A 23,292-nucleotide genomic window follows, 5' to 3' on the forward strand; every position below is an offset into this window, starting at 1 on the left:
TGAATACATGCTTCACAGAAGAGCAGCTGTATTGTTTCTGTTAAAATTCTGTGCTCTGGTTCTGAATTATCTAAGCCTGTTTAACTGCATCAGTAAAGTATGATCCATTATTCTTGCTTGTTTTCTGGACTCCATTTTAACTACTATACATTATATAGTTTGTTAACATATCCTGTTTGTGTATTTATGCAAAATTCAAAATTGCTTACAATTTCTCCCAATTAAAGTAGAAGACAGAATAGAAAACAGATAATGACAAGAGGTGGCATTCAATTATTCTTTGTTGAAATTCTTTTTTGTTCTATTTATAGAACTATAAATGTTTAGCATTTGGTTATATGTGAAAATGTTCTTAATGTTGAGCTTTTAACTAAAAAAAAAGTCAGAAGCGTAACATCTGCTTCCAGCAGATCATAGCTTGAATTCAGATCACTAGGCATAATGGGACTACTGGAAACTGCCTTCCTTGCTTAGAACTCTACCTACAGCCTCCTTATCTATGAAAAAGCTCCTCTAGTTTTAGATGATCCTGCTGAATGGCACTTATTGTACAGGAAACAATGGGACAGTGGGGAGAAAATTACTCAGTATCGAAAAATAGAGAAGGAATATGTAATTTAAACAGTGAAGGAAATACTCGGGCGGTTCCTAAGAATCTGTATTGGGAATGACCCCTTAATGTCTTTAGGATAGTTTGTTTCTTCCTTGAAAACATTACATTCAAAACTGGTATACTGAAAAACAAAAACAACCTCCACTATTATAAGCAGGGCTTTTTTTGTCATAAAATGCCCAGAACGGAGTTCCGGCACCTTTTTGGGATGGAACCTTGTAGGGTAGGCAAGGCAAATTGTATGACGTGTGTGAGTTCCGGCACCTTTTTTTTTTTTTTTTACAAAAAAAGTACTGATTATAAGACATGATATGAATGGCTACCATGTCAGCCATTTTGTAAAAAGAAAATGCAACCATTTATACAAGTGCTTATGGCCAATTCTCAAAATTTCATATATGTCAAAAAGATAGTATTTGTAGACATTGCTCAATTATACACAATAAGAAACTGAAGAAAACTGTGAAGAATGTCCAAACTGAATGCATAATTTAAAAACTGGCAATGTCGTTTAAAGTAATATGTATAAGAAAATAAAGACAAAAATCCCAGATACATATCTACTCCACAACCAAAAACTTGAGATTATGGTAGATATTTCAAAGAAAGTATCAACTGTCTGGCAAGTGAAAATGATGAAAAAAATTTGTTAAGGACTTTTAGGAGAGGGATAAAAATATCAGTTCTGTAAATCTATATAACAGATGAAATATGAAATATTATATAGAATTTTGAGAACTACTTCTCAAATCAAAGTGGAAAAGTGCAGTTAAAATCACTTATCCCCTTAAATTAAACTACTGAAATGATTGAAAGCTTTGGGTGAAATCCAGTAGTGGAAGAGAAAAGGCTGGATTATTCAGATGCTTGTTTTTCTTGTACTATTTAAAGTAATCTTCTGTTATAAATTTGTTTCTGACTCCTATTGGTGAATGTCAGAATTCTGCTAAAACGTTGGATAGATTCTGTATGTCTGAAGTTGCTTTTCACTTCTGTTTTTTAGAGAGGCAAAGTAGGTAACAGAAGTTTTCCTGCTCCTTTCAAAATGGCTGTTTGAAACTGTAAAAAAAAGGGGGGGACATTTTGTAAATGGTATAACTCATTTATCTTGCTTTAATGCTGGCAAAGTTATTCCACAATATGTGTATATACACAAACACTTACGTCCAAAAGAAAATTTCTATGAGGGGTCCTTATAGAAAATTTCTAGCGCTTATCTCTGTCCAGTCCCTCTGCTTTACCAAGTTCATATCAATACAAAGTGATAGAGAGACAGACAGACAGACAGACAGACACACACACACACACACACACACACACACACACACACACACACAGATCGACCGACCATATTAAAAATAGAGGGACATAAGTGAATGTTAGAACTCTGAGCACAGGACCACTAAAATATCAATTATATTTAAAATATAATTGATGAATTTCAGACATAAAATACCTGTCACAAATAGCAGTTCCAAAAAACTCTTTTATCAAGTGTCCAAGCTAGCTATAACGCATGCAAAATAACAAAAAGGACAAGAGGCCTAATGGCCTTACACATCTATTGTAATACAATATACACTTTGTAGAGATTGTTCTTCATTTCTGATAAGAACTTAATGGCTTATTTAGTTCACTGAAGGTTTCTATATTACATATCAATTTTAAAAACTATACACACTCATATTTTATATAATTAAGCTATTCATTTGTTTGTTTATATTTCATATTTCTAAACCAACCATCTCCCTCACAGAAGGGCTTTGGATGGTGTACATTATAACTCATAAAACGTATAAAAATTAACGTAATTAAAATTAAATTACTGTTAACATTTTAAAATTTTAAAACACTTTTAAATTCATACCATTTCTCAATAGAAACTTTTTAAATAAAGAGACATAACTTATCTTCGTATGAAATTGAAGCAATATTCTAAAGTCAGTTTTTCTGCACAGCTATTGTAGCATAATATGTAAAGGTACTATGCTGTGAATTGTGTAACTTGTTAATCTTGCTTTTGCTATAAATGCAGAGCCCTTACGTGTAATATAGCAGTAATGATACTGACTTATTTTATATAGTTGTTTCAAAGAACAGTCTCTGAGGTACTGTATTAATACACAAACAAGTAAATATTGCTGCTATTATTTTCATTGTCCCATCAGATTATCAGTGGGCCATGGTTTTGCCTTCAATATTCCCAGCTACAGACCACTGACTTTTATGGATATATATTCCAGTTTTTTAAACACATATCCCAGAACTTTTAATCTTCTTCGCCACTCATATAAGATTGATTTTTTTTTGTGGTTCTAGCAGATCAGACTTCAAAAGTACTGTATGACAATATGATGCGTTAATTGCATCTAAGCAATTGAATATATTTTGCATAGTTACTGGACTTTATTCCCTATCTTTAAAAATGTGATTGTATATAGTGGGATTAGTTTTCATAGATTTCCTCATAAGCCTGATGAAAACATGCTTAAATCTATTAGTGATCATACTATGCCTCTATATAAGATTAAAATATAATTTAGATCTACTGAACATAAAATCTTTCATGTTCAAAACAATAAAGTTTTAAAATATGAACATGCTAGGCGAACTATGTTCAGCTTATGTTCACAACAAACTATTCTGTTCTTTAAATTAAAGAACAAAAGGAAAGGATAACTGATGGGTGTTTCTACATTAGTCTAACACTGCAGAGGGAAACAGACAGCAAAATATTAAACATAATTATATTTCAAAAGAAGTAATCATGGGGAAGCAAAACAATGTGATTTACAGGGTACTAAGTATTTCAAAAATATTTAGTTTAGCCTCAACAAAATCTCTAATTTTGAGTTAAGACACCTGGAGCATAAGCAAAATCTATACACTGCACTGTGTCTATCACAGACAATTATCTATTTATTTACATGGAATTTCTTGCCCTTCTCATGCATATGTATCATTCATATAAATAACAACTGATGACAACATGGAAACAATGCTTGGTTTGCAAGTTTATTCCAAAGTCTCTAGCAACAAGAAACCATGACTGGATATTTCTTATATTACTGAAATTATATGAGCTCCTTTTAAAAATATGAATGAGCTTATCCCATAGAAAATTATGATTAACATCTATAGGTCCCATAGGAATGAATTTGTTTTGAAAACCAGACTAAACATTAAATACACATATATAAATAAAATATAAGAGAAGCCTCATTCCTGTTTCTCTTTGGCAAATTTGGAATTTAGCATTGGCATTTTTTTCCTCAGGACTTCTTAATAGTTTATATAATTGCATAATATTTTCCGTATTATTCTCTGTCCCCTTTTTAATACAGCTTTACATCAGCAGTGGCCTGAGTATGTTCAGCAGAAGAGGCTACATCCCAGGTACCACAATTCTAGACAATAAGAATATCATGGTTGGAAGCAGTGAAAATGTAGACAGAAACTCACAGAAGTTTGTGAGGGAAATTTTATGCAACAGGTGTGATATGACAGCCTTAAGATTGCCACCAAAAGAACAGAATTTATATTACAAATAGCTATTATAGAATACTTTGTTTCATAAACACATTATTAAATTCAGATGATGCACACTTACAATACTCCTTTTCTACTTTAGAGCTAAACTTTTAGACACACAAGTAAATCTAAATTGGCTAACATTTCTAAATTAAAGTCTGAAACAGTCATTTGACATTTATGGTTTTGTTTTGTTTTTTAAGGTAACAATTATTCCATCGTGGCTAACCTGGCTCTCCAAAATTAATTTTCTCAGAAGTGCATGTTTTAAAAACTTCCTTGGCCAGCTGCATGTGGCATCTAGTCCACTGCCAATATGTCAGAATCTCTGATCGTCATACAAATAGATAAACAAGTGTCCCACAGTTTTTTACTTTTTATTTTCAGAAGATGAGGACAGAAGCGATAGAAGGCAACAACACCAAACCTAGTGTTCCTCTGCTGAATCAACGGTACTTAAGGATGGTCACTAAAGATGGGCATAGCACACTCCAGATGGATGGTGCCCAAGGAAAAGGAATTGCATACATAAAAGATGCTTGGGGAATACTAATGGATATGCGCTGGAGATGGATGATGTTGGTATTTTCTGCTTCTTTTGTCCTCCACTGGCTTGTTTTTGCAATTCTCTGGTACCTCTTAGCTGAAATGAATGGGGATCTGGACATTGATCATGATGCCCCACCTGAAAACCATACTATTTGTGTAAAGTACATCACTAGCTTTACAGCTGCTTTTTCCTTTTCACTGGAGACACAGCTCACAATCGGTTATGGCACAATGTTCCCAAGTGGAGACTGTCCAAGTGCAATTGCTCTACTTGCTATACAAATGCTACTGGGTCTAATGCTGGAAGCCTTTATCACAGGTAAATAGATGTTACTTCATAACTAAGTGTTTCAATGATGTTGTTCATATGAAAATTCTGTTGTGAAGTTAGAAAAGAGAAAGAAGAAAAAGACTATGCTGCTGACTATTAGAAAAATTATTTTCAGAACAGCTTGACAGGCTATATTTTCATTTTATGTTACTAAAATAATAGTACAAAGGATTTTAAATTAGCAGTCTTATCTATTGTACAGATGGGGTCCACCCCCACAGAATTAAATGGTTTAAAACTAACAAGATGCAAAGCAGCTGTACAAACAAAGTAAATCCTACTTAGTTCAATGAGACATTTCTCTGTAAATATGCTCAGTACATCTTTTTTTTAAAAAAAAATCTAAAAAGATGATTATTTGAGGGTTTTTGAACCCAGTATATACTACAATACAGGTAACCCTTCTTCTATAAATTCTATTGCATAACTATATATTTTCTGGTCAGAGTCTGTAATTTTCTGTTATACATACATTCATTATAAATATACAAACATATCTATAATAATGTAAAATGAAACAATAAATGGAAAATATATTTCATATTACTAATAACTAAGAAATGGTTTACCATAATAAAATTTATTGCAACACAAATCTATTGAGAGATGATACAAAACATTAGCTTGAAATATTACATCATAGGAAATAATAGCTCTTGTCTTAAAAATAAATATTAACTTATATTTTAATCAACGTTTAAAGTTGATGTTCATTTATATTTTTCTGCTTCAAATAATGTGATATACTTATTTGTGCTTCATTTCTATAAACTAGCACCAAAAAATTACATCTACCTGCATGATCTATATTTAAATTCTTTTTTTATTTAGGTGCTTTTGTAGCAAAAATTGCCCGACCAAAGAATCGAGCTCTATCCATCCGGTTCACTTATCTTGCAGTGGTGACACACAAAGAAGGAAAGCCACACTTAATGTTCCAAGTGGCTAATACTCGCCCAAGTCCACTCACCAGTGTTCGGATCTCTGCAGTTCTTTATGAAGAACGTGAAACTGGTCAACTGCATCAAACTACTGTGGATTTTCATTTGGATAGCATAACTTCTGAAGAGTGTCCATTTTTTATTTTTCCCTTGACGTATTACCATTCTATTACACCATCAAGTCCTCTAACCATTCTTCTACAAAGGGAGGCTTACCGTCACTTTGAGCTAGTAGTCTTCCTTTCAGCCACCCAAGAGGGCACAGGGGAAACATGTCAAAGGAGGACATCCTATCTCCCATCAGAGATTGTATTACATCACCATTTTGCGTCTATGCTCGCTCGTGGTACCAAAGGGGAGTATCAAATCAAAATGGAAAATTTTGATAAAACAATTCCAGAACTTCCAGCAACAGACACTAAAAGTTCAAAAAGGACTGAAATGGAGATTCGCATCAATGGACAGCACATTGACAGCTTCCAAATCTGTGAGACTCAGATGATAGAATAAACTCTGAATATGTGCCACTTTTTAAACACAATGAAATGCCACTATCACTTCAATGCTGTCTTTATTCTCTCTATTTTCTCATGTTTGTTTTAATCTATGAGTACCTTTGACTTCAGAACAATGTGCAGAACAAAGAGCGTAGTATCCATGTTACTGGATGAGCCACTAGAACTGCACAAAAAAGTCAGGGACAAGAACCATTGCACAAATCCTTAGAAAACAACAACAACAAAAACAAAAACACTTCCTGCCAAATTCAATGGATTGTGATTAAAACTGCACTGACCTAAAATAGAAGACTGTTAAATTCAGAGAGCTGTTCAAGGAATCTAATTAAATGACATGAGGGTAAATACTATGGAAAAATGGACACAACGTTATTCTAAAAAGAATGGTCACCTGAAATTCTTAAGGTCCCATAGGACCTCAAATTAACCTTCCCTTGCTATACAGTTACAACAGAATATGCTGATGCCTAAACATGCTATGAAGAATGTTGCTAGTATTTTCTGTGGCACTGAAATTGCAATCCTGCTGTGCTTGTTTATTAAGGAAAATTGCAAACATTTGCCAAATCTCTTTGTTCCAGCAGCTAAGAACAAGTTCAACATCCCTAGGCAGTTTGTGATGAAAATGAACGATTAGAATTTTAAGATACATTGGACTCTAATATTCTGCATTGGGACGTTAGCAGACATCAGGAAACTATCAATCTGTATTCATAATTCTTCTGTCAAAAATAATTCTTCTTTTTCTGTCTTGCAAGATAATTCTGTCATCAGAAAGGCCTGCTATTTCCACAATTATTTATCTTTTCATACTATGTTCATTAAGTGCAGATAAACATTAGACTTGACAAAATAATTGGGCAAACCTGAAATCTAATTACCAGACTTTGAGCATTAGACTTTATGCCAACTGATTCATGATTATTACAGTTTATCAGAACTAATACTGTTGCTGGTTTCTAAGTTTAAAAGAACCAGTTTGTGGATTATTTTTAGCTGGAAAAGTCAATAACTCCTATGTATACACACATAAGAAAGACTACAAAGCATCAGTGCTTTTATGTAAAGGATGACTACAAAGATTCTTCTCAGAAGAACATGATATAGGTTTTAATAGTTTTACTTTCAAGTGGCTTCATTTCTAACTTACGGTTATGAAGAGTTTAGCTTTTTGCTCTTGAACTTGGATAAATGTATTTATATGTATATACTGGTTATGCTGTTGAGATTTGTGTTACTGTTGAGATTTGTTACCAATTATAAAGTACTTTTTATGAAGCTTATTCTTATTCCCCCCCACCCAATCTAATTAATGGGTTATACCGACAATTATGGAAGCTATGGTCAACTGGGAACATGGTAGGGCTCTGGACAATTAATTTCACAATGATATTAGCTGCCAATTCAAAGCTGTTAAGTTTTTAAATCATATGAGATCCAATATTTTACTAAGGTTATTAATGATATTCATGTATGTAATCTTAAGAATAATCATATCATATTCTTAGGATGGAAAAAATGTGTTTTACAACTGAAGAAAAGAGATGTGAGAGTCATAACAAACCATGCTTTAGAAAAAATAATCTGGAATATCATCACAATATACCACTAAACTCATGTTCTCTTACAAGGTTTTCGAAGTAATTTTGCACTTGTCTGTGCTGAGGTTTTAATTTTTTCATTTACTGGGTACTGTGATTATGTCTTAGTTCAATACAGAAACCAAACAGCAATAGTAATTATCACTTTGAAATTCATTAAATTGCATTTGTACTTTACCTTTTTATCCATCACTTGAAACAACTGTCTCTCATCTACATCACAGTGATTATAAAAGCCTATTGATCTATATGCCCAATTTTATCAAATTCCAGCTTAACTATACTAATTTTATAATATTTAAATTTTACAGAAGTTCTAATATACAGATATATAGAATAAAACAAATGCAAACTTTCAATCTACAAGTAAAAAGTCCAAATAAAATGTCACATATACAAGTAGAAGCATTAATTTTATTTGTCTCAAGTCTTTTATAATTTAAATATTAGTTAACAGAAGCAAATTGCTCTTGTAATGCAATTTGAGATACTGTTAAAAAGGTTTTGTAGAAAAGTGCTTATGCTGAAAACAAAATATATATTTGATTGGACGGTTTCAGCATTAACAAGTACAAATGGCATTAAGATTTCAAACATAAAGCAATAATTCTAATATCAGCTTTACTAACCCCAGATATACTTTACCTTGAATGCGTGGTTTGCAGATTAGTGCAAATAGCCATAGGTGTTTATACAGTATAATTTAACTCTGTTAAAAACCTAACTCAAATTTAAAGGTTTGGCTTTGTGTAGTATAATTTTGCAAATTAGTCTACCATATAGGACTAGTATGGGGAAAAAAATTGGAAAATAAATTCTAAAATAAAACAGCCCACTAATAATTAAAAGAGGTATTTTTAAGCTGCAAAAAAATCAAGATTACATCTTTAAATAATTACATTTATTTGAAATTAAGATGATCTTGGATTTAAGACAATCCTTCCCACAAAAGAAATATTACACAGAAAAATACTTAACATTGCCCAGCTTTCTCATCTTGTCAAGCAAGATTACCAATTGCTACTGAAGCCAACATAAGGATTTTATTTCCCTAAAAATTTGTATATGCAATATAATACCTATGGGTGTCTATACGTACATGATAAAAAACACATCCAATAAAGGGCAGTGCCAGGATAAAAAATTAATCTAATTGTGGAAACCTTTTGGGGAAAGTGTACATTTGAGGTTTGATGGGTAATAATACCACTTTCTTTTGGAGTAGTACCATAAAAGTATATATCAATGGAAAGATAATTTAATCAAGAATGTAATGCAATAACTTTTATGAAGGATTTGCTATTAGAATAGCAGTTATAAAGAAGAAAATGAAATGTAGAAAAAACGAGATATACAAAAATTATCACCATAGAAAAAATGAGATATACAAAAATTATCACCATAGAAAAAATGAGATATAGAAAAATTATCACCATGTCAGTTAATACTTTAGCATGAATTACGGCCTTACAACATCTTCCCATGGAGTGAACCAAGTCCTTTAGTTCTGCAGCTGTTATAATGTGAAACCAAGATTGAATGATTGCTTCTATTAACTGGGTTTTATTGCTGGGTCGCTTCTGACTAACAAGTTTCTTTAGTCAGCTCCATAGATTTTCAACTGGGTTAAGGTCTGGGCTATTCCCAGGCCATTCCAGCAGTGGAATATGATTATCTTGAGACCACTTTTTGCACAGCAGCAACAAGACATGGAGCTGAATCCATTTGAAATATAAATGCTTCATTTATATGCCATCACTACCAAACAGGGAGATCTTGGTCTCATCATTCCAAATAACACTGTCCCATTGTTCCTCTGTCCAGGTAACATGGGTTTTAGCCCAGTTTAGTCTTTTCAACCTTTGTTTGAGAGATAAAAGTGGCTTTTTTCATGGAATTCTAGATTTTAGGCCCAATTCCTGCAGTCTGCATCGAACAGTCCTTGCACTCAACTTCACATTGCATTGCACCATTTCATCTTGTATACACCCAGATGATTTTCTTATGTCACATAGGCACAGTCTCTTAATTCTTCTATCATCACTTGCTGTAGTGCACCTTTTCCTGCCTTTACCAGTGTGGTTTTGTAGTGACCGAGTGTCCTTATACCTCTTCAAAACTTAGAAATGCCACCTTTGGTTAAGTTCCCACCAATTTTTCTTCTAATTTCTTTATAACTGTAGCCTTGTTCACTTAATAATACTATTTTACATCGCTTTCTGGGTGACCAGTCAACTCTTTGCACTATTACTTTAATTTTATTACGTTTTACAAGCTCACTAAATGAAAGGGGGGAAAAACCCAACCAACTTGATTGCGATCACATAACACACTGACAAATGTCCTCCTCTCAGCTTCAATACATGTCATCAATAACTGAATCCAACTGTGATCTGATTGGCTCATTGCCAAAACAAGATGACACCTGATTGGCTCTCTAAACACTCATGCTCATTAGCTACAATCAGATGAAGGAAAGCTACCTGATATCAATGTAAGCAAGTTGTGGTTCCTTTTTCTGGTTATTTGGCTATAACCTTTCATAGAATACAGTACAGATAATTGAACAAACTTTGCTGCATTACATTCTTGATTAAATTATCTTTCCATTGATATATAATTTTATGATACTACTCCAAATAAAGTGGTGTTATTAGCCATCAAATGTACACTTTTCCCAAAAGGTTTCCACATTTTAGGCAAAAAGAAAATCAATTAATTTTGCAAATTGAATATCTTATTTTACAGCCAAATACTTTTAATAATTATTTAAAATTCATTTTAATCTTAAAATTTAGTTAAATATATATATTTACACAGAAAAAAGAAACTGTTTCTGGAAATCTGGCTCAGATTTCTGCCCATTCTATAGTAAACCCAACTAAGATTAGTGGTTTTTACTCCCACATAAGTATACAGAGAANGAGAACATTGTTATACTGGGGATAAATCTGTTTAATTCATTTTATTCTATAAATGAGGGGGAAGATACCCTTTTTCCCACTCACAAAAAGGAAACAGATTAATAATAGGACTTTATGCATGGATGCAAGCACAAGGAAACATACATACTTATTTTTAAGTCCCACTGAGCTCAGTAATTTTTACTCCCTGATAAGAATGTGTAAGACCTAGCATGCTAGTCTCTTTCTCTTCATTGCCTATAATTGTCAGTCTATCTTGCCATAAATGACTATTATCTTGCCATAAATGACTATTGTAGAGATCCTGGTTGGATCATCTTTGCTTGCCAAAGAGAATCTGCACTTACTCTGTAGTTCAAAATAGAGTTGAGTCAACTAATTTTCATTCCCCTCAGTCCTGTCTCCATTTCAGCCTCTTGCTTTCATTAGTTTCTTCTTATAATTCATTACGATTTTAAAGTATTTTTGGATCTCCCAGTGCTAATTTTCATTCATATATAATTCATATATTCATTCATATATAAGGAACGGCTGCTGGAATTGGGTAAGTCTAGTTTAATGAAGAGAAGGACGAGGGGGGACATGATAGCAGTGTTCCAATATCTCAGGGGCTGAGAAGAGGGAGTCAAGCTATTCTCCAAGGTGCCTGGAGGCAGGACAACAAGCAACGGGTGGAAACTAATCAAGGAGAGAAGCAATCTAGAACTAAGGAGAAACTTCCTGACAGGGAGAACAATTAACCAGTGGAACAACCTGCCTCCAAAAGCGGTGAATGCTCCAACACTGGAAGTTTTTAAGAAGAGACTGGACAGCCATTTGTCCGAAATGGTATAGGGTTTCCTGCCTGAGCAGGGGGTTGGACTAGATGACCTTCAAGGTCCCTTCCAACTTTACTAATAATAATAATAATAATAATAATAATAATAATAATAATAATAATAATAATAATAATAATAATAATAATAATAATAATAATAATAATAATAATAATAATAATAATAATAATAATGGAAAAATCCTCACAAAACTTTTAGGTAATATAGTTCTTAGTCCAGTATTTATTCTAGAAACCTTAGGAGTGGGGTTTTTTTTTAAATCAAATGTTGAACTGAATATTTCCTTTGTTCCGTTTCTCAAATTAATATACATAATATTTGTTACCTCTATATTTGATTAACAAACAAGTGCCATATGGGTTAAAAACTCCTTTTATTAGAACAGCTATAGTAACAGAATCTTAAAAGTATGAATGTGCTTTTCTTCTTCTCTTTATTCTCAGGTAAATTAGGGAGGGGCAGTCTGAGGTATTTTCTTAAGTTTGTTTCTTGGAATGGGTTCAAGTTGTGCTTGAGTATTATCTTAGTAATGAATGTTGTCCTTCAAGGCTATTCTCTATTCCCTTTGCCTTTCCTTTTTTTTAAAAAAAATTTTTTTTTTTAACTTCTGTGAGATAGGTCAGGCTCAGAGAGAATGACTTGCTCACAGTCATCCAGTGACTTTCATGGCTTAGAATTGACTAGAATGCAAGGCACCCCAGTAATAAGAATACAGTGCAACAGATTCTTCTCATTTTTTCAAATGACAATATACAATTTATTTAAAGGCTCTGAAACTTAACATTCCCTACTCTGGGAATACTCCAAATACGTGAAGTGCCCAGATGGGAAAGTTGTTTGCACAAGGAAACTGTATTCCTGGGTTGGATAATTTCACATTCAAATATGTTAATTCAAATAATGATTACAGACAGTATCAACTATTATACCTCTAAAGTTTTCAGAGAAAAGATCCTACATACCTGGTTCTTTTCTGCCTGTTTTTTCAAACCTTCTGTCTCCCCTAAAAAATTAGAAAAATAAATATACAAGAATGCTTTTTCAGGAGAAAAGTATTTTCAAAACTTAAAAGAAAATTCAAGCTAAAATTCAAGAATGTATGGAGACAGAATAATGAAAACCATTCTGGAGATGAACTTATTAAAATTATATCATCATTATATCAATTTGTTCAATATTTAGTTATATTAAACAGGTTCTTAGAATTAATTCATATTATCAATACATTTATTCTATTTTATTGCACATTAATACAGATACACACATAGATGCTTGTTTGTGTTTTCTGCATGATTCTACAAGATCAAATGTAACCAATGTCAACAGAACTCTCCACCAATTAGCCTTTTCTTTCTTCTTATATTATTTAAATTATATATGAATGTTATTTTCTCCCATGTTGTTGTTCTCCCATAATATAATTGTTTGTTCCTTTGCACTACAGATTCACATGACACTTTCCAATGACACAGATATACCTGCTATTGAAAACAAATCTAAAGCCCTTTTGAGTTCACATGCTGTTCTGTTTGTTGAATACCAAGATAGATTTCCAGCATGCAAAGCAACTATTAGCAAGTTCAATTCTTGTTCATGCTCTTGGTTAAATATGAAAGCAAGTACTAATCTAAGTTCCTGAGAAAACCATCAACTTCAAAAAAAAAATATCTATAATTTCTAACAAATAACATTTTAACATAATTTTCTAAGTCACCAATACTACATAATACCTTCCATTTTAATACGCTTATTTAAGTAAATAATATTTTTATATCTTGTTAAAGCAATATATTTTACAAAATAATCCGGATCTTATGATTCCACACTTCTCAAGAATAAGAAGAATCTTAGGGCTATTTCTAATGTTAACAAAGTAAAACTATTTTATTATGAATATACTCTGTGATAGGATCTGCTACCAGTGCTAAATCTAGTAATACATTCATTTCTTCACTTGTAATTTGAACTGTAGTAAAATTAATCAGTATAATATACATTAAAAATACAAAAGTTGTAATAAAATAAAGCATATTTTCATATACACAAATAGAGGCAAACACTGATCACATTCTGATTTAATATTTTAAGAAATATATTCTTATAAATATATTCAAGATTCCACCAAAGCATGAACATCAAAGCACAGCCAGGATTGCTCCATTAAAAAAGCAAACAATTACATTATACTGTATCTGATTTTAGAATTACCTTTCCTCCCAGCTCTGTGATCTATGCATTTCTCTGCTCCCTCCTCTTCCAAATCCACCTTCCACATCATCAAAACTTCTTTGGTAGAAAGCACTTTCTCCTCGACCTCTGCCTAAAAGATAAAACAGAACTGTTTTCTCATTACCTTTCACAATTTTCAAAACTGAATTTAAATATTATTTTAGCAGATATACAGATGAGACATATTAAAAGGTACAAATGTTGTATCTCCCTACCAAATTTAGCGGAGGAAGGGTATGAAAATATAGTTCATCTCCATCATCCATTACATTTTTCTACACAAGTCTTCCTTAATTTGTTGCTCTCTGGATATAAGTGCTCAGCTCTTAGTAGTGTCCATTTATTTGAAAGGCACTCAAATTGGGAAAGCATGGCATAGATTCCCTATCTAACCTACACACAGCCTATGTGATTTATATATAATTTTCCATATAGATACAGAACACTCAACTCCTTTTCTGTCAATCTATTCATTTGCTGAATTCAATATTACTCAGCTAACCTACGTGAAAGACAGTCAACCACTGGGCCATGACTGACAATTTATCTTAGAAGAGTATTTGTTGGCAATGTGACAGTGCTGAGATCTCAGCGTTTCTCCCACCATATTTTATTTTTATAAACATTTTCAATATATTACTTTTCCATTTCTCAAACCAAACATCTCATCCTATTCTTCTATCTCTGATGAAATAAGCAAGTAAAGCCAAGTCCTGCAACATCAACATGCCAGCATTTAAAGAAAACTTTGAAATCAACTTTCTTCTGCTTGACTTGATGTAACATTTATTATTTATCTTTAAAGAATGATAAAGCATCCTGGTTGTATTTGTGGCGCGCTGAGCATGATATGAATAGATTTAGAGAAAGAGGCAAGAAAATAAGCATGGGTGAGGATGGTTGCTGATCAATCATAGAAACAGTCCTTAACATAGGCAGATTCAATTATGAACTGAAGCGAATGAGGTGGTGGCACTGCAACTTCACAGGAATGGGACTTACCGTAGATTTTAAGCTATATTTCTTTTACATTTTATAAATATATTAGACTTGTTAGATGGTTTAGCAAACATTTTATTTTCTGCTGAAAATTAGAGAGAAGCTGTCCTGCTATTATTAGGCAGTCTGCTGCCAAATTTCAGCAATTAAATACTTAAGGTGGGAACTAAAAGCTGCAAAAAAGGAGTGGGGTTTTATACAGCATAGCATTTACAGGTTTCACATTTCTGAACTGCCCATCTCCCTCAAAGGACTTTGGACAGTGTACAACAAAATATCAAAATAGTATATAAAAATTAAAATTTTAAGAATTAAAATTTTATAAAATTAAGGAGGCAAGAATAATTAAACCCTGTTAAAACTTAGTTGACAAAAGCAAAGGGAGGGCTCTCATGGCATTGACCAACCGCACGACTGTGTGCTCTCTTGGGCTCTCTACACAGGACAGCAAAGTCATTTTTAATCCCTTTTTGGAAAGCCAGGAGAGTGGGCTCTGCCTCACCTCTAGGGGGAGAATATTCTAGAAGATGGGAGCAATGGCAGTGAAGACTCTCCTCTTATACTCCATAAGTTGCAGTTCTTTAACTGACAGGGTCTGTAACATACCTTCCTTGCCTGACCAGGTGGGATGAGCCTATGTAATGGGATTAAGCAGGTTCTATAGACAGCCTGGTTTCATGCCATTTAGGGCTTTATAGGTCACAACCAATACCTTAAATTGGGCCCAGAAGCAAACTGCCAGCCATACGGTTTGCAAAGTAGAAGTGTTCTATGTGTCCTTCTTTGGGCACCCAATATAGCTCGGGTGGCCACACTTTGCACCAGTTTTGTCAAATTTATATGGCTGCCCATCTCACAAACAAGTGATTTTGAGCAGTATATAACAAAGCTAAAAAAAACCCCTATATTTTCAGTACAATTATTAATATTATTGGTGAAACATTAAAAATTATAAAACATAAAAGTAACAGAAAAGAATAAATATAAATGTTGAGGGAAGAGTTACTAATATTGGAACCACCTCAAAATTTCACCCGGTCTTGAGGGACTTTCAGAAAGTCAAAAGGGATGAAGCTATCCTTACTCTAGGACAGACATGTCCAAAGTCCGGCCCGCGGGCCATTTGCGGCCCGCGTTCCGGTTTAATACGGCCCTCTAACAGCCCTCCCTGCTCTATGTAAATGCGGCCCTCCCACGGCCCTCCGGCAAGTCCCATGAGAGAGAGAGAGAGACAGAGACAGAGGCACTTGCACTTGCACTTCTGTCTCTCTCTTTCTCTCTCTCTCATGGGACTTGCCCCCTTGCAGGGCTCCTCATTGGCCCTGCGCCCGGGTGCCCCGCCCCCTGGGAGAAGGGCGGCCAGGAAGTCCCTTTCCCGGGCTGGCCCCGTCCCAGGCGCACGTGGCTGGGGAGCCATGCGGGGAAGCCCCAAGATCCCCGCTGGGAGTGGCCTGCCCGAGCCTCCGCTGAGTGGGCCAGCCTTCCCGCAAACCGCGGCCCCGAGAGCAGCCCCTCCGATGCCCAGCCGGCGCCAAGCAGTAGCAGAGCCGGAGACAGAGGGTCAGTGCCGGGGGGAGGGAGGGGGCTCTGAGTTCATGGAGCACTGCCGCGAAGCAGCTGCGGGGCAGGTGGTGCGCCCCCCCGGCTTACTTGTTCCAGTCTCGGCTGGGGCATCGCTTCCTGGGCCACTCCCTGGGCAGCCGAGCCAGCCACATGTCTCCCTGTACTGGGCGGCAGTCATGGCTGGTGCGGCGGCCAGCGGGAGCATCACTCCCCGGGAAGCCGAACCGGCCACATGTCTCCCCAGCCCGGGCCGGACGGCAGTCAGGCATGAAGCTCGCCTGGCTGCTGCAGGGCTCTCCGCCACCCGGCCCCTCCTCGGCCCCATCGGTGGCACCTTCCTCGGGCACTTTCAGGGAGCCGCCGCTGCTGCCCTCGTTGCTGCAGGAGGAGACCTTGGGATGCGAGGGCGGCGGGGCTGGCGGCGATCGGGACCCCCCCTCATCGGCACTCCCCGTTGCCGGCGCGGCCGCCCATGGTGCATCCGGCCTTGGCGCCCTCCTCTTAAGACGGCGAAGTGGCTGAGGATGCGGCGGGGGCGGTGGCCGGGCCAGGGGCGGCGACGGGGACCCTGACGATGCTGCAGTGGCTGCCGCCAGAGCCGCTGCCTCCCGTCCTGCTCCCCCTCCCTGCCCGTTTGGCTGAGGACGCAATGGGGCCGCCGCCACTGGAGCCGCTGCCTCCCGTTCTGCTCCCCCTCCCTGCCCCTCCCTGCTTGTTCGGCTGAAGAAGCGATGGGGGTGCAGCCGGGAGCTTCTACCTTCCGTCCTGCTCTCCCCGCCCGTTCGGCGCCATCTGCCTTTCATTCTCTCTCTCTCTCTCTCTCCTAACCTGGAGGGAGAGGGAGAGAGAGAAAGAGGAAAGAAAGAGAAGAGAAAGAGAGGAGAGAGGGAAAGAGAAAAAATGGAAAGAGAAAGAGGAAAGAGAAAGAGGGGAAAGAGAGAGAGAAAGTTAGAGGAAAGAGAGGAAGAGAAGAGAAAGAGGAAAAAAAGAAAAAGAGAAAAGAGAGAAAAAGAGAAAAAGAGGAAAGAGAGAAAGAGAAGAGAAATAGAGGAAAGAGGAAAGAGAAAGAGAGGAAAGAGGGAAAGAGAAAGAGAAAGAGGAAAGAAAGAGAGAAAGAAAGGAAAGAGGAAAGAAAGAGAGGAAAGAGAAAGAGAAGAAAAGAGGAGAAAGAGAGGAAAGAGAGAAAGTTAGAGGAAAGAGAAAGAGGAGAGGAAAGAAAGGAAAGAGAGGAAAGGAAGAGAAAGAAAGAGAGAGAGGAAAGAGAAAGAGAAGAGAGGAAAGAGAGAGGGAAAGAGAGAGAGAGAAAGAGAGGAAAGAGAGAAAGAGAAAAGAGAGGAAAGAAAGAAAAAGAGAGGAAAGAGAAAGGGAGAGGAAAGGGAGAGAAAAGAAAGAGAAAGAAAGCAAGAGGGAGAGGAAAGAGAAAAAGAGAAAAGAGAAAAAAGATTGAGAAAGAGAGAAAGAGGAAAGAGAAAGAAAGGAAAGAGAAAGAGAAGAGAGGAAAGGGAGAGGAAAGAAAGAAGAGAAAGAGAGGAAAGAGAGAGAAAGAGGAAAGAGAAAGAAAAGAGAGAGAGGAAAGAGGAAAAGAGGAAAGAGGGAGAGAAAGGAGAGGAAAGAGAAAGGAAAGAGAGAAAGAAAGCGAGGGGGAGAGGAAAGAGAAAAAGAGGAAAGAAAGAGGAAAGAGAAATAAAGGAAAGAGAGAAAGGAAAGAGAAAGGAAGGAAAGAGGAAAGAGAAGAAAAGAGGAAAGAAAGGAGAAAGAGAGAGGAAAGAGAGAAAGTTAGAGGAAAGAGAAAGAGAGAAAGAGGAAAGAGAAAGAGAGAGAGGAAAGAGAAAGAGGGGGAGAGGAAAGAGAAAGCGAGAGAGGGGAGAGGAAAGGGAAAGGAAAGAGAGAGAGAGAGAAAGAGGAAAGAGAGGGAGAGGAAAGAGGCATAAAATAATTCATTTGCATTTAATTGTAATGGTTCAAAGAATGTTCAGAAAAATGTTCGGCCCTCCAGCACGTTCACTTCATCCAATCTGGCCCTTTGAAAAAAGTTTGGACACCCCTGCTCTAGGAGAATGTTCCATAAAGTGGGCGCCACAACAGGAAAAGCCTGATGCCTAGGAATCACCAAGTGTAGCTCTATAGTCAATGGAACATGCAGAATGCCATCTCTGCTAGATATGGTAGGGTGGGGAAATGTAACTGGGGAGAGGCAATCCCTCAAATAACCCAGCCCCATCCATGTAGGGCTTTAAAACCAGCATCTTGAATTGGACTTGGAAATAGATTGGCAACTAATGCAGTTCACAGAGCAGAGGTGTAAAATGTGTTCTTCTAGAAATACACATAACTGCCTCTGCTGCTGCATTCTATACCAGCAGAAACTTTTAGATACTCTCCAAGGCAGCACTACGTAAAGTACATTACAGTAGTTTAACTGGGAAATCACTATGGCATGAGCGACTATGAATAGAATCCCTCAGTCTAGGAACAAACACAACTGGTGCACAATGCAAAGTTGAGCAAAGGCCCTCCTAGACTAACTCTAGTCATGACTGCTATCTGCTCTGAGTAAGAATTGCGAGCCTACAAGAACCTCCAGATTGCATATGGGATCCATCTGGGTCAATGCAACCCCATCCAGCACCAGAAATGTTGCAGGCCTAGAACTGAGGGGCCCCTGGCAAGTCAGAGTTCTTGTCTTGCCAGGGTTCACCCAAAATCTTTGTACCTCAGGCACTGGGATAAGATGAACATAATATCATTTAATTTGGCTAGGGCAAAGATGTATAGTGGGATACCATCAGTGGATGGATGATAACTCATTCCATGGTAATGGATGAGTTCACTCAGTGGTCTCATGTTGATGATGAATAGGGGCTGGCCTCTGGACTGTAAGGACCAAGGGCAGGATCTCTCCCCCAATCACCACTGACTGGAATTGACCCTGGAAAAAGGAGGTGAATCAGTAAAACACCATGCCGCCCATCCCCAATGCCTTGAGTTGTTCTAGGTGGATATCATGCGAATGGTATTTAAAGCTGCAGAGAGGTCAGTAGGACAAAAATAGATGCACAACCCTCATCCCACCATGCCAGAGATCATCCAAAGGCATGACCAATGCCATTTCTGTCTCATACCCAGTTCTGAATCCTTACTGAAAAGATCCAGATAATCTGTTTCATCCAAGATCCTCTGAAGCTGTTGCACAACCAGCTTCTCAACTACCTTTTCCAGAAAAGGGAAGCTAGATATTAGACAAAAATTGTCCAGAAAAGTGAGGTCCACTGATGGCTTGAGAAGGCCTTCTTAAGAAGTAATGAAACCCCTTCACTTGAACAATATACCAGTGCTAAAACCCAATCACACAACACCCGTCCCCGGCAGCCTTAACCATCAGGAGAGGCAAGGATCTAAATAGCAGGTGGCTGACTCACAGTCTTAAGGAACCTGTACACTTTGACAGCCCAAATATGTTTAAACTAATTCCAGATAACCAGGCAAAACAGACCAGACATCTCCCCTAGATCTGCAACAAGGCCAGCATCCAACTATGAGCGAATATGAGTAACTTTGAGAAATGCTGAACAAATTCTTCTGCACACTCCTGCAAGGGATTCTCTGAACCCCCTTTACCTATGAGGGTAGTGTCACATGAAATAGGGCCACAGGATGGCTATCTATAGACACAATAAATGTGGAGAAGTACTGATGTTTTGTCACTTTTACCATCAAAAGGTAGGTACTGTAGTGGCTCTAACGTGTATCTGGTCAGGTTCATCCCCTGTAGAATGCAAGTAACATTCTACATTTCTCTTCTCTTGTTTCACCTTCCGTAACTCCTCTATAAACCACAGGGGATAGGTCTGATCCAAGACCTCAGCCACCATCTTATTCCAAGTGGCAACCAATGCTTCAGATACAACAAACCAGTGGGAACAACTCCCATCCCCTTCTGAAATGCATCAGGGCCCACCAATTATTGGGGTCAGGTTGATCTAATGGTCTGGCTTCCCTGTAGTGGATGGTAGTGCCAGAGAATCCCATGGTAATCCGGGTGGGATCTGACCATGACAAAGGGGAGACCAAAAGCTCTCCCAATTTCAGATCTCATAATCACTGTTGCAACAGGAATATCAGAACCTCATTTGGTAAATTTTAGATGACTATGCTATCCGGTGAGGGCAGAAATTGTTTATTACAATTGGAGCATTCAGGAATGTGTTTACGACATTCCAGTTATAAAGCACTTTCATTTTATCTTTATTTCTAGATAGATTACATGTTTAATATTAATAAACTAGAACAATTGAGCATTGGCTAGAAACATTATGAATTACTCTTCAGAACTATACAGCACTCATCTTTTCTCATATTATAAATTTTTAACTTTCTATTACAAATGTTTGGGTACGTTCTCTGTACTGGATTATATTTATTATTTTTACTTTTGGTTTTTCTTTCATTCAAAATAAAAAAACTATGTATATTTATAGCAAAGATATGTTGTTCAATTCTTTAAAAAGCCCATAGAAATAACATTTTGTTTACAAAAACTATCTCACCTCGACCTCTAGAGGAACTTCGACCTCGCGGAGCCCCCACCACTGTTCCTCCTCCTCGTCCCATCAATCGTAGGACAGCAGCACTATTTACAGATAGTGAAAAATTTCTCTGCCAAAAATAAGAAATAAGTAACAAAAACATTTCTGAAGATATCAAATTAAAACATATTGAAAACACAGTGAAGCACCAAATCAATATAAGAGAAGTAATGACTAAACCAGAGGAATAATGACTTGATGTCTTAAAAAAATATTTAAAGCATTTAAGACTGAAATAAATTATTGCACACAAAAAAGTAAATTAGAAAAGGCAGTGAATGAAAGATAAAATATCAGTAAACAAAATGTATAATTATAATATTTAAAATTTATGGTTTCATTATTTGAATAATTAAATAATTGATCATAAAACAAACTCATGTTAGAAATAATTGCAAATCATGCAAAACTCAATATATTGCTAATTTTATTAATATCACCACTATCATTATCTGAAATAAATGCAAATGACCTTAGTTTAAAAAAGGAAAGAAAAAAGAAATACTAAAACAATAACTGTGAACTGAAGAGGCTTCTTGGATGAGAAATGAGACGTCTTCAAGAAAAAAACAAAGTCCAGTTGCCTTTGAAAAAGCAGTTTGTGCTTTTCCATGACTTAAATGACGGAAAATCTCCATAGACTAAAACAATGAGTAAAAACAATATTGAGTGCTAGATTATTTGTACCCAAATGGTGGTCACAGGTAGTCTTGGACTCACAACCATTCAATTAACAGCCACTTGAAGTTGCTATGGAACTGAGAAAAGTGAACTATGATCAGTCTTTGCACTTACAATCTTTGCGACATCCCCTTGGTCACATGATCAAACTTAGGGTGTTTTGCAATGGCATATATTTACAATGGTTGCAGCATCGGGGGGGGGGGAATGTCAATTATCACCACTTGCAATCTTCCCAAGGGGCGTCCGGTAAGTAAAGTCAATGGGGGAAGCAGCATGATTCGCTTAATAGTCATTTTCTTAATGATCAAAGCAAATAAAATCATAAAATCAGGCATGACTCACTTAATAACCGTATTGCTTAACAAATGAAGTTCTGATCCCAATTCTGGCCATAGGTTGAGCATTATCCATATATCAAATTATTTATCAAATTACATTTCTGGTTGTTTTCCTTCCATTGCCAATTATAAAACGGCTATTTCTAGAAGCTTCTAAAACAAAGTCTTTGATTCAGTGGTAAATTTAAAATTCAGTGACCGCCATTCCATTACAAAGAAAGTTTACTTAGAAACAGTTACAGAAAGGTTGGAGATTGCTGATATACATCAGCTACATGAGTGGCTCCATGTTTATGATCTTTTTATTAAAGAATGACATAGAGAAAATCAGCTACAGTTGTACTGTGATAGCCAATGTAGTATAATGATTAAAGAGCTTGCTTGTATAAAGAGTTCTTTGGCACCAGAATGGTGATATGAATGCATATATCATATAAAATGTACTTCCCTTGATTGTGTAGTGTGGTACTCAAAATACCGAATTGGCATTAGAGAAATTTAGGTTCAAGTCCTCATTCAACCATGGAACTTATTAAATTATTCTGAGCCAACAGCCATCTTTCAGCCCAACCTGCTTACAAAATTGTTTTGTGAATGAATAGGGGGAGGCCCCCATATTGGTCTCTTTGAGCTTCTAGAAGTTCAATAATTACAGTAACATAACAATGCAACGTTATGCTGAACAATGCTGAAGTTCAAATAAACAATATTATAATGCTTTGAAACCAACAAATTAGTGTTATGTTAGTAAATCTTGAATTTAATCATCCCTATTTCTCTCTAATATTCCTATTTCTCTCCCTCTAATATGCATGTAAGGAGGAGATTGGAAACATGTTTTATAATTTAATTTAATTGCAATTTAAACTAACATCACTTTGATGTATGATTCAGGCATCAAACCAATTGCAAGTAGTCCTCAAGGTATGACTGTAGTTGAATCCAGAATTACATTTGTAACTCATGGTAGCTGTTGAGCAGATCATGTGACCACACCCAATTTTACAACTTTTTTGTGTATTTAGTGTGTATTTAATACAACCTTTCCC

General features: G+C 36.4%; 2 protein-coding genes across 2 annotated transcripts in view; one reads left to right on the plus strand and one right to left on the minus strand.

Moving 5' to 3' along the window:
* The window catches only part of GIGYF2 (GRB10 interacting GYF protein 2), a 90,113-nt gene that overhangs the window by 41,917 nt on the left and 24,904 nt on the right, over window positions 1-23,292 (minus strand). The window contains exons 4-6 of the mRNA XM_015813714.1: window positions 21,183-21,291; window positions 14,053-14,164; window positions 12,807-12,847 (exon numbers count right to left, since the gene is read on the minus strand). Of these exons, the coding sequence (XP_015669200.1) occupies window positions 12,807-12,847; window positions 14,053-14,164; window positions 21,183-21,291 (262 nt within the window). The remainder of the gene's footprint in view (window positions 1-12,806; window positions 12,848-14,052; window positions 14,165-21,182; window positions 21,292-23,292) is intronic.
* KCNJ13 (potassium voltage-gated channel subfamily J member 13) lies at window positions 3,274-6,690 on the plus strand. Its single transcript, XM_015813715.1, has 2 exons — window positions 3,274-5,012; window positions 5,856-6,690. The coding sequence occupies exons 1-2, from the start codon at window positions 4,535-4,537 to the stop codon at window positions 6,473-6,475; spliced, it is 1,098 nt and encodes a 365-aa protein (XP_015669201.1). The 5' UTR covers window positions 3,274-4,534; the 3' UTR covers window positions 6,476-6,690.

This window comes from Protobothrops mucrosquamatus, unplaced genomic scaffold (genome assembly GCF_001527695.2).
Source record: "Protobothrops mucrosquamatus isolate PMUCROS unplaced genomic scaffold, P.Mucros_1.0 scaffold183, whole genome shotgun sequence".
Taxonomy (NCBI): domain Eukaryota; kingdom Metazoa; phylum Chordata; class Lepidosauria; order Squamata; family Viperidae; genus Protobothrops; species Protobothrops mucrosquamatus.

Coding starts and splice junctions, on each gene's coding strand:
- KCNJ13 (XM_015813715.1), top strand. CDS start 4,535: ATGAGGACAGAAGCGATAGAAGGCAACAACACCAAACCTAGTGTTCCT. Junction 5,013..5,855: donor GCTGGAAGCCTTTATCACAG/GTAAATAGATGT, acceptor TTTTTTATTTAG/GTGCTTTTGTAGCAAAAATT.